The sequence below is a fragment of the Panthera pardus genome, unplaced genomic scaffold (genome assembly GCF_024362965.1).
Source record: "Panthera pardus isolate Hobbes unplaced genomic scaffold, ASM2436296v1 HiC_scaffold_27, whole genome shotgun sequence".
NCBI classification, from domain to species: domain Eukaryota; kingdom Metazoa; phylum Chordata; class Mammalia; order Carnivora; family Felidae; genus Panthera; species Panthera pardus.
The window spans coordinates 97,188,088-97,200,931 of NW_026526843.1; the positions used below are offsets into that span (position 1 = coordinate 97,188,088).

Genomic DNA, 12,844 nt, shown 5'->3' on the forward strand with positions numbered 1-12,844 from the left:
ACCCTTAAATATACTTAGGACCCTATTCATGCTTTCGCTATCATCCAAAAGTTATTCTTTATACTCATTAGTACTTGTCATAACAGATTTGCATTTTCCAGATATTTATGTATTGCATTACCATAACTAAAAGATGTCCAGCCTTTTTTCAGTATTTATTTATAGCAAGAGGTGGTTTGCTATTTTTATTCTCTACTGAGACATCATAGTTGTGTCCTTCACAATAGGGATTTTTATTAATTTAATAAGTGCTGGTTCATCTTCAAGGACATTATCAGGACTTTGATATTTCAACTTCACGATTATAACACATCCATTTTGGCAATTGTTTGTGAGAGAGTTTTAACAGGCACAGTAAATACTCCATAGTGGGCAGGCTAAAGAAACAAATATTCTGAATGTCAAATAGTTTTAGCTATAGGAAGGTCACATGAGTGGATAACTCTGCTTTATGTTTTGAGCAGTCAGTTTCATACAATACAAACTCCCTTAGGTTGTTACAAATACAACACTTTCTTAGATACAAGCTAATACTTGCTGTGGAATTGGAACATTTGGAGAACAAGAAAGGATTTTCTTCTAGGAGAAAATAATCTATTTTTTAGGCTGCTTGAGGTGGAGGGCGCAGATTATTCCACCAACATGTCTCAGAGTTAACTATTTATACATTGGAAAGTTATTTTAAATGCATTATTAGTTATATACAATGTTCTTAGTATAATAATAGACTATTATAAACAATTTCAGGAAATGAACATTATGATTATGTTATGAATGTTTTAGCTTTAAAATTAAACTAGAGCATAATATATATATGGTAGAAAATTAGCAAAATAGTGTTATTTCAATGTATACTTATTGGAGGTATATTATTTGTTAGGATTGTGGAGGGAAATTCTATGAGTGGAAAATTACTTAGAGAAGATGAACTCTAGATACAATTTAAAGTTCATGTGACAAATTTGGCCACTGAGAGTATAAGTCACCTTGGGTAGACATTTTATTAGCTAATTTACATTTTTTAAAATTTATCTTAATAATCTACTTATCTGTTTGTCATCCTATTTCTGTATCTTAAAACAGCTCTGATCAAGCAGGAAAATTGAGTTCCAGCATTTCAAGAATATAAATTCAAAATTTTCCTGTTATCATATGGTTACCTAGAAGCAATTTGCATTTAATCAATAGTGTCAGCAATGACAGACTGAAAGTACTAAAAAAAAAGTACAATGTCGTATGAGTGGTTTTCTGATGCTGCATGAGTCACCTTTATCAACTTCTACTCTCATTTTCAGAAATAACAACATCATTCTTAATTGCCTACTAAAATAGGGCATGAAATGATTTACCTAGACATTTGCTTCAGGCTAAATATAATATATATGTATTAAAAATCCGTGAGAGAAATACATAGTAATGATGATGGATATGCAGTTTAAGCGTACATTAGTTTTCTTAATTGTTCACCTGTCAGTGTATGTAACTTACTTTGAATACATGGGAGGCCTGTCTCATGAACTTGAATGGTATTCTTTTTTAGGTGTCCATTAAAAATGGCTAAATATTACCCTCTTTTTTTTTTCTTTCTCTTGTCTTCTTCCTTCAGGTATTACTTTCATGAGTTTTCAACCAGTTAGAATATCCTCGAACATTATCAGTTCAGTTTTAAGTACTTTTTAACCTAACATAATTTTTCCTTATCTATTAGCCATGTGTTTTATCCATATAATCAACATAATGCACTTACTTAAAAGTTGAATTCTAGGGGACATTTCTACTCAAAGTGGTCCCTGGGCAACCAATATTGGCCACATCTGTGAGTTTATTAGAAATATGTGATTTCAGACCCAATGGCTCAATTTCCATTTGTACAAGATCCACAGGTGATTTGTTGGTACATAAAGATTTGCGAATCAGTACTCTAAGGCACAATATGGGACTTTACCAGACTCCTAGTTCCTTTACTCATTGTGTTAATGTCACCACAGTTGAGAATTGCAATCTGACTTCATAGGTAAAGCTACTCAACTTTTTGAATTGAGCACATGGTAATATAAGGTAGGAATTGAAATAACAGTGTAGTCTTACTACAAGGTGATTGTACACCTGTACAGTGTTCTCTTGAAAGCCTTCATACCAGCTGTTAAGGTCAACAGACCTTGGGCTCTTTCTGGAGCCACTGCTCCCTTGACACCAAATCAACTTTTAAACAAGTTGTCCTGGAAATATTCAAGCCAATTCTTTCTACATTTCTTTTACTTCAATTATCCGGGTTTACCACCCAGAACAGAGGTCTCTCCATTCATCTGTGCTTTCTTGTATCTTCATCTCTCTGCTCTTTTACACTCTCTTTCCTCTGCCTCGCTTGTTTTTCGTGCCTTCCTGCTCACAGTCCCTCTGTACTCTGAAGCCCTTCTTCGGAAGGAAACTTTCTGTCCTGTGTACGCCTTCTGTGCATCCATGGAAACCACTTTGACCCTCAGGAACACCACTAACACTCATGACTCTGACTTTGCCACTCATTTACATGTGCTCGTTTCCTCACTTCCCAGGGCCAATTCCAAAGGTACTGCTCTCTATGTAAAAATCTCTTCCCTTGTGTTTGATGCCCAATAGCCATCTATCACCATTTTATAATATTATTTTTCTCATTGAAGACTTTGGCATTAGGATCACCATCTTCTCCACCCAAGTTGTACCTTCGTCCATAAAAATCCCAGACCCCGTAGGCTGTCCTGCTATCGCCAAAAGTTGCCATTTCCCTAATCTCCTCAATTCAGCTACCCACTTGCATAACTATAGATGTTTCATTGCCAGACATGACTCTTTTCCTGAAATACGGTATTTACACAGATTGCTTGGTACTTCTCCATAAGCTTTCATGCATTCCTAGTACATTTTCTTCCCTATTTCTGTCAACAGTTATTTCACGTTTTTAGTGGATCTCCTAAACTTTTCCCCACCATTTATGGTAGATGACTTTCCCTCTTATTTTAAGATAATACCTCACAAATTGTGTGTATTTGTTCTCATATTCCTTTTTTACCTCCTTTGTCTTGTTGGAAGAGATGGTGCTTTGGCTGTTCAAGGCTAATCTGTGTGTATGTCCTAAAGAACCTGCTTCCTTTCAGCCATATGTCCGTATCTTCACTAAACCCCTCCTCTCCTATAAACACATAGGCCCATTTTTGTGCCTTATGTTCTTCAACTTCTCTGCAGGACTAGATTCTATTAACCTCTTTATCCTTCACGGAATTCTTTACTCTCTGGGTTTATGGGCTACCATTATCTACTGGTCTCCTTTTGAACATTTTGGTCATTTGTTTTATCCCCTTTTCCTTTAATAGTGATATTCTACACAATTATTGTCTTGTTTTTCTTCTCTGGATTATCCTCTTTCCCTCCTACTCAAATAACATCTATTTTCTAATGAACCCCAACTTTGTATCATTAGCTCATGCCTTTCCCTTAAAGCCCAAGCCCGTTTGCTTACTTGCCTAATAGACTTTAATTGAATATTTGCCTGAAAACTGAAAATAAACCTCATGATCTCCCCAGCCCTCCTTTATTTCTCTTTCCTTTCTTTGTTTTGACACCCTAGTCCAGAAACCTAAAAGCTAACTGGTCATCTAGATCTTTTCCTACCATTTGCCAGTCTAACCAAGTTCAATTAATTTTATTCTCCTACCAGCTCTTGAAACTGTCCTGTTCTCTCTATTCGCATCACTACAACCCTCATTGAAGCTAGTATCATGGCTCACCTCTGTTTAAGATGCCAATCCCTATGTGGTCTTCCCTGCCACCAATGTTGTATTCCTTTAGAAGTTTTAGCATGAGTTCTGTCAAAGCGAACTTAGTAAGACATGAATATTACCCTGTTATGCCTCTGTTGATATTCATTTGAGAAAGCAGAAAGCAGACATTGATAATCAGGAGCTGGCTTGGCTTCTTCAGTTAGGACCGAGAGATGCTCGATGCTGTGCCCGTGCTCATAGCTAGTCTGTGATGTTGTCCTGTTGAATATGCACAACGACTCCGAATGCCAACACTTAGACAAGACCACTTCATGATTGTGATGGATCAAGACAAAAAATGACCGTTTTGTAATCATGTTTCAGTACAGACACAAAAAAAATAACATTGTGAAAGCCATCCCAAGTGACTGCATGTCCCCCATCTTCACTGATAGGACAAATTATGTCGCCTTACTAATCCTAGCTTTAGTCTCTTTACCCTGTTCTTGCCGCCTAGACAAAACCTTTTAAGATACCCAGTCATAGAAGCACTTCTGCTTCCTTACAACATCTCATTACTTCCTTGACCACCCCCTCACCTTACATGTGCACAACTCCGATAAAGTCTTTCTATCTTCTTACAGCCCTACACCTTTCAACTTAACTTTGTTAATCTATAGACATGTTCCTGGTGGCCTTTGGCCGGAAGGCATTGACAGAGTCAGTATTTTCACATTGCCTTTATGAAGGATACCATGATGTAATTCCTTTTTACTTATCCAACCTGATTGCTGGCCATTGTAACATTGATTAGAGTGTGGGTTTCTAGACATTAGGGATGGGAGCTTAATTTGGTTTTGTTGTTTGTTTGTTTTGGCTTGGCTTACTTTGGTTTTGACATGCCAGTGCCTAATATAGGGCCTGGTATTTAACACAACTGATGTTTGACTATAGGAATAAGTGATTTTTTTTTCGGTTCCTCGGGCACATTTTAAGTCAAGCCCTGCTACCAATATGAAGGATATAACAACTTCTGAATAAACATTTGAGTGAATAAATTACTTTTTCTGTCAAAGGGCAAAACTTCATTATAGAATGTTAAGTGAATAGAAAATTAATTGCTTCTAAAGTCAGGGTAGGCCTCTGGGGAATCTGGAACTTACTTTCATATTAATTAGAGAAGATGTCATGAAAAGAGGAGGCTTTTAAAAGATGCTGATAAAGAAGGAGGAAGAGGTCATAGAGTGTTTTTAATCAACTTATTAGAGAATGAGTAAACTTCCCTTCTTTGTATACTTTGCTTAAAACTTAATTATGATTCTTCTTTCTTTATAGTATAATACAACTCATTTGCCTTTTATTTTGCACTTGAAGTTACACATTTTAGAATTTTTAATTGCCTGATACCTCCAAGAATTTTTATGTGTTTTTAATATATTTTGAAATTAATGATACATTCCTTATGGAATGGTTCACTGATGTCTTTTTTTTAGCTATTGTATTCTTGAAATTATCTGTACTAGATACTTTAGAATGTGAGTAGCAGCTTCTAAACCTATGCTTATATATTAAATATATATTGACTAAAGTATTTAATACTCTGTTAAGAAAAATCATTTCAAAAGTATATGTTCTATTATAAAATGGAATTTTAAGATTAAAAATACTGTGTATGTGTATGCGCACACACACATACACATGCGATAAACAGAGATAGGGAAACAGATATACAGAAAAGCTGGATGAGTTTCCTGAGGAAGAAAGATTATAGAAAGATAATAATGTCTAGGGCAGAGATGTTTTCCTGAACAAGGTGATTTCTAAATGGTAGTTTTAGTCATCGGTTCTTAATGCTCGAAGAAGCATTGCTCTTGGCAAGAAGAAAATTGGTGCCCTTCATGAAAGATGTCTCTGTATGGTGTTGAGAAATCTAACTAGAGATACTGGGACTAACAGTGAAGATGAAATGCATAGAACAAAATGGATGTCATGCTCGAAAAGCATTCAGTTGATATTTTGGCCTTGAAAACAAGGGGAAAGCTAATATATAAATGTGTGTGTGTGTGTGTGTGTGTGTGTGTGTGTGTGTATACACACACATATATGTTTACATATCTATCTATCTATCTATCTATCTGTCTATCTATCTATGTGTCTGTCTATAGAGAGAAAGTGGAGAGAGAGAAAGTGAGCCATAGAAGAGGAGTAAAGACTGAAGATGGTTAAAAACTAGAAAAATATCTAAGAAAAATATAGTGCCCAAATTTCTGAGACCAATTAACAGTTGTCACTCTTATTCTCTAATGATAAAAAAAAAAAAAAAACATTTTGACATGTTAGCCTAGTATGACACGATCTGAAAATGCAGGAACAACTTAATTAGGGTACTTTAAGATATGCTCTTCTCTACCAGCCAACTGGAACACTTGTTTATCTGTTTCTGAGGTCCAAAGAATCCTGGTTAGTACCATAGTCATGAAAAAGTCTCTTTTGTTTAGTGTCAGTTCTACATTTTACAAACTCCAGTATGAGTTTGGATCATGGGTAATGCATTTTTAGTTTCTTCCTTATGAGATCCGTGTCTCTGTGATCTTGAAATTTCATTCCATTTCTGTGGAACTCAAGCTCTTCTAGGCTGCCAGTTTGCTATTACTTTGGCATGGACTCCATGATGTCTCAGTGAGGATGCCAAAAAAGTTTGCTGAAATTTTGTTTGGTAGACCATCGTTGGGAGTTTACACTCCCTCTAGTTTTTGCAGTGTGGTATTTTTGCATTACTCTGTAACAAATATTATAAGCATTATGTTGTTTTTTTTTTCTCTCTTTGTTTTCTTTTCCTCATCCAAGGTAAGATTCTATTAAGTTTTGATTTAATGAATTTTATGTGGTGCTGTCTTCTGTTTGGGTAATTGCTTATTACTGCTATCAGGACTTCGTAACAGTCCTGTTGGAAAGCGGGCCAATGTGCCCAACTCCCCATCTAACCTGCATCTTCTAGAAGACTTTCATTTAATCCAGCTTCCCTTTATTGAGCTTGCAGCACTTAACCTCCTAGGCTGGTTCTGTGATCGCTGTATGTATAGCTACTAGAATTTGTTCTACATTTACACCTTCATAGAGCATTTTAACGGTGGGGAGGGTGGGAGAGAGAATAATATTCTATATGGAGGCCTTATGCTACAGTAGACCTCACCTTACTATGTGTCTACTATGTACCAGACCCTCTTCTGCGTACTGGACGTGACATGAAGAAGGAGGTACACGAGGATACCTGATCTTATATAATTTCTTTTCAGTGGGGAAGATGAAAATTAAGCAAGATTAATATGCAAAATATATAGACTGTTATTGATAATTGTCCGAGGCAAAAATAAAGGAGGAATGAGGGCTAGGAAGTTGTGTGTGTGTGTAGATAGAGTAGCAATAGCCGGCCTCCCTGAGAAAGTGACCTTTAAGTAAAGATCTAAAAGCAGTGAGTGATTTATAGATACCTGAGATAGGAGCATTTCATGGAGAGGGAAGAGAGAACGGATAGGACTGAGGGAGGAGCCTGCCTAGAGTGTCAGAGAACCACAGAATGTGGCGGAGCTGAAGAATTAGGGTGTTGGGTCACAGCTGCTGAGGTCAGAGAAGTTAAGGAGGTTAATACAAGATGGACCTTGGTTAGGACTTGGGCTTTTATTCAGAGAGGGAAGGGAAGCCACTGGAGAGTTGAGCTGACCTCCATTGTTTCTGGCTTCTTCGGTCTGCTGTGCTGAGAATATACCATCAGAAAGCAAAGATGGAAGTAGAAATACCATTTAGTAGGCTGTTTGGAAACATCCAGACCACTTAGTGATAATGGAGGGTTTTTGTTTGTTTTGTTTTGTTTTGTTTTGTTTTACTAGTGTGGTAGTAGTGAGCACAGTAACAACATCATTTTCTGGATGTGTTTTGAGGTTAGGGTCAACAGGAGTTTCTGAGGGATTGATTGGATATGGGGTTTGAGAGAAAAAGAACAGTCAGGAAGGATTATAAGCTTTTGGCTTGAAACAACGACGCTCTAGATGTAGCCTCTATACATCTATCCAGGGCAATGTGGAAGAACCAGCACAGGAAATTGGGTAAAGGGAGTGTCCTTGACGTAGGAGTAAAACTGTGTACTCGTCATCTAGGAAAGCAAATGAAGAAACATTTTGAAGAAGTATCCTGTGGATCAAATGATGGCATTAAAGCAAGTTGAGAATTGAGAATCAGCCACTGAATGTGGTAGCATGGGGGCTAATGGTGTCATTAATAGGAAGTTTTGATGGCACTGAATAAGGGAACAGGTGTGAGGACCAGTTTCTCTCTTTCTCTCTTTTCTTTTTGTTCTTCTTTCATCTTCTCTTCTGCCATGGGCTCATTTGTACTTTGCAGTGGAGAATTCTGGAGGGCCCCTTTTTCTCTTTGGTGGCACGTGCCTCTTTAAAGTAAGGGTTATGCCTTCCCTTTTCCAGAATCATGTTTCTCTCTGCACTTTGTGGTGGTCACGTGATTTTGATTTTACTTTTTCTTTGCATTTTACATATATTTCTCTGAGAAAATGAGAGAAGGTAGAAGCATCAGGAACTAGTAATCTGACCTATTTTAACACAGACATTCATATATTTCATTTGAGAAAGAATGAGTATGTGTCTGGATCCAGCAAAAAAGGGAATGTCAGTGCTTTTTATTTAGTAGACTTCTTTAACACTTTGTGTATGTGGTTACTTGGATTCTTGTCACACCTTTTCGTGGGCAAGGTACTCTAATCAACTCTTAGATCAAAATTGATTCCTAAACTTGTTTTTAAAGTTATTCAAATCACCGTTCAGTAGAATGCCCACATGTGGCAGTTTGGGCCATTCTCCGTTTGTGGCATTCCATTTGTTACAGCTTAATTATTTCTAAATTTCCATTTTACTATGCAAGAATTGTCCCAGTTTGGGAGATAAATTATTTGAAGAGCCTCCTTTAATCTTCTCAGAATCCCTGGAGGGTAGGTATCTTTATTGTTATTTTACATAGAAAATATTGAGGCTCAGAAAGGTTGAATCACTTTCCAAATGTCAAACAGCTGGTAAGCAGTGGAGATGGAATTCAAACCATCTGAGAACAGAATGACTCCAAAACTTTTCATTACCTTCTTTACTGTCTCCTTGCTACCCTAAATTTCCTCACTTTTCATCAACCACCTATAGCTAGCTGTGTTTGAAATGAAACGTTTTCCGGTCCGTGAGTTCGAGCCCCGCGTCGGGCTCTGTGCTGACAGCTCAGAGCCTGGAGCCTGTTTCAGATTCTGTGTCTCCCTCTCTCTGCCCCTTCCCTGTTCATGCTCTGTCTCTCTCTGTCTCAAAAATAAATAAACGTTAAAAAAAATTAAAAAAAAAAAAGAAATGAAACGTTTTCTGGACTCTTCACTGTCTTGCTCATACCCCTCAAGGTACATTTGTGCCATTACCTCTCTTTATTTTCCAACATTCCCCTTGAAAGTGATGTTACTTAGGAGAACCCAGATAGCATCTACACACTGACAGATGACGTCGTGGCCATTAAATGCTTCTTTCTCAGACCTATGTCTCTATTTATAACCCGTTACTCAGTTTGTGTATAATAGACATCCGGCATTGGGGTACGATAATTGAGCCATACACAGAGTGGCCAGTCAGCCTGTAGGCACTCATTGTCCATTCTGAGTGATCAGGAACTCCTTCTGATACCTTGGAGCCCAGACTGCATTACTGGTTAAATATTTTGAATGTCATCTTTGACTATATCTGAACTATCGGGTAACTTTTGCTGTGAGTTGTGGTTGGATAGGTTCACAGCTGTTTGATTAATTTTCATTGGAATACCCTTGGAAGCAACAAAGTGTGTTTAAAAGAGAGCTGAACTTGTAAATAGATTATCAGGGTTCTAAGATTGGATGTAAAGCCTTCTACTTCTACGATCTTGTATATATGACTTAATCTTGGTGATGCTCCGTTTTCTCTGGTATAAAAGAGGATAAGACACTGCTGGTTCCTTCTATCCTACAGAATTATTATGAAATACATATGAAATAATGCACATAAACTGCCATTTGGTGTGTGTGCCTCACTTTGCTCTTCTGTCAAACTTTAAGAGCAAGAGTACCTATTCCATAACTTATTCTTTTATTGTGATGGTTATTGTTATTATATGTATATTAGAATAACTAGAATAATGTGATTAACCAAACTAGATATTTAAGCTAGTTACCCCTGAAATAATCAGTTAGAAGTTTTCCTTTCTGTTAGTGATACTAACTGATTATTCAATTAGATGCTTAGAATAAAATGATGATGATCATGACATGTAGAAGGACAGTGATAATTTTTTCATCCCTTATAAAGACAATACAGTGTTCTGATTCTACTCTTTGTATAATTTCATGTTAAAAAAAAAAAAAACAGAACCTCACTGTAGTAAAAATAGAAACTCCTGATAGGAAAGGCTAACTGTAACACTATTTCAGTAGGAGAATACCAGTTTGTTGTTCTTGTTCTCTTGGAGTAAACATATTTTTTTTCTTCTCTCTCTGGCCCCCCTTTTGCTGATGTAGTTCAAATGTGGAACACCCCAGATCCTGCTATAGATCTTGGTAGTTGTGAATGTTATGTATTTATTTAGAATGTGCTAATGTTTTCTCTTCTAAAGTTCTCAGAGTCCTTGGCAAATAACAGCATTTACGTTTTAATGGAGAATAAATTTAAAGTACTGAAAACATGTGCCAATAAGCTACTTTCTAAGAACAGAGAATTTAGAAGACAAAAATTGAAAGTTGAGAAAATGGGAATTTTGGAACTTCTTCTAGGTTCTTACCTTTAACCAAAATGCTGTGGCTACTTTATTTTCATGGACTTCTCAATTCTACTAGAAAGTTAGGACCTCCCAGGGTTGTGCAAATACTTGTGTCAACAATTTGATAATGCCTTTGTGAAAATGACTTTCAAGGTAACCCAGAAGTTTCACCTGCTAATTGGTATGGGATCCTGGGAGCATATACTCCCCAAACACCACAATCTGTGTGCTTTGAAATTTTCAAGTAGAATCCAAGATATTAAAATGTGTCTATCACTTTTAGAGTTTACTTACTGATGACATGAACCTGAATTTTCATTTGCTGCCCTTGACAGTGTAACATAAAAAGTATATTTTCCAGATAGGCTATAAATACTTAAAAAAAACAAAAACAGAAATGAAGACTGTCCTTTTACAGTATTTTATTTCATTTATTTATTTGGCTAAATTTTAATTAGTATTTTGTTTATTAGTTTTTTTTTGTTTTGTTTTTTTTCCTGATTGGATATATCCTATTGTCTATAGGCTTTTTTTTTTTTTTTTTTTTTTAGCATTTTGTCCTCTTGACCTTGTATCCAGTAATCCTATTTCATGAAACTCTTCATAAAATCACTTTTAAAAGCCCTCCATTCATTTGTGGTTATTTCTTTAAACTGGAGAATCTTTTTAAATACTTAAAAATGTATGGATTATAGTATGAGCACTCCCATCATTTGGTGTGCTTGGGAAATAGTCTTGTCTAGAAATAAGATGATTACATCTTTCCCTAAACGTATTTCTGATGTTGCCATAATATCTATATCTATATTTAGTTGACATACCTTTCTTTTTGTCTTTGTTTGCTTTCAGAGGGAAGACTCTAGATCTGCACTGTGTAATTCCAGTTGGCACTTGACACACTGTGGCTTTTTTAATTTAAATTTAATTATATTAGATTAAACATTAGTTTCCTCAGTCACACTTGCCGCCCTTCAAGTGCTCAGTACCCACGTGTGGCTAGTGGCTACTGTACTGGACAGCACAGATGTGTAATATTTTTGTCCTTGAAGAAAATTCTATTGAACAAAGCTCTGCAGAGTGTGCACTTATTGATTATATGCCTCCCACCTGTGCTCCAGTATTACACCTTGGAATATTTGTTTAAATGCCTAGAGATCTGAATAAAAATTAGAAAAATAGTCTGATGTGGAATAATCTGTCACAAACTCAATGAAATCTTTGTATTACGCTATTAGTCACAGGAGTGTGGCTCTAGCTATATGTTAAGTGACTTAAAGCTTGCTTTTTCTGTGAATAGTTCTGTTTTACGACATAAAGCATACTGTTACAGCCTCATTGTTAATGACTATGGTCATGCAGTTCTAATGTATCACATTTTACAATCTGGTATTTTATGTGATCTTAAAAATATCTCTGTAGAGACATTATTAGCTAAATCCAAGGGTATCAAATGCTCCATTTCGTTAATTCAAATAATTGTGTTTTCATTGTTCAAAGGCTAACTCTATGTTGGGAGAAATGAACAAAGGGATTTCGAAAACATTTTGAAACTGAATCTATTTTTCCTTGAAATGGGAGTACTTTGACAGTTTTAGAGAGAAAAATTAACCTGCAGTCTTGTGTTTTGATAAATATGGGTGGGTTTTATTTTGCTAAAATATTCCTGCTGGTACGCTTTTCCCTTTTTATATACTCGTAAGACTTTTTTCTTTGATTTTAATACAGAATACATAAGTTATTCAGAGTAACTTCAGTGGTGTGTATTTAAAAGACAAATTCCATTTTTAATTATCTGTCACTGTATCATTTGATTGTTTCTTACAATTTGCTTTTGTTCCTTTTTTTTTTTTTGCAGTTTTATATTACAATGCATCAGAAACTATTATGTAAAAAAAAAAAGTTCAGAGCAGAGATCTTATTAAAAGTAGTAGCAATTCGGTATGAAAATGGTTTGTGCTTTCATTGTCATTTTGATGATTCTGGTGCCAAGAAACTTGAGAAAGACGTCTTTAGATTCACACGATAAGCTGACAGAGTGAAATATCTTAAGGCTTGAAAGGGCAGGTAGAAGTTATAATTACTGTGTAGCTTCACAATCCTTGTATTGAAATACTCACCTTTGCTATCATGCTGCAGGCCATAGAGCGAGAAAAAGCGGAGAAGTTCAGAAAACTGCAAGATGCCAGCAGATCAGCTCAGGCCCTGGTGGAACAGATGGTGAATGGTAATTACACGGAGTTGATTTAGATAATCTTCTTAGGGATTTGATAAACACATAGGTTCATATT

General features: G+C 36.1%; 1 protein-coding gene across 16 annotated transcripts in view; it reads left to right on the forward strand.

Moving 5' to 3' along the window:
- The window catches only part of DMD (dystrophin), a 2,111,713-nt gene that overhangs the window by 765,272 nt on the left and 1,333,597 nt on the right, over window positions 1–12,844 (forward strand). For all 16 annotated transcript variants that reach the window (XM_053892047.1, XM_053892050.1, XM_053892044.1 and 13 more), the window contains one exon: window positions 12,693–12,780. In XM_053892047.1, the coding sequence (XP_053748022.1) occupies window positions 12,693–12,780 (88 nt within the window). The remainder of the gene's footprint in view (window positions 1–12,692; window positions 12,781–12,844) is intronic.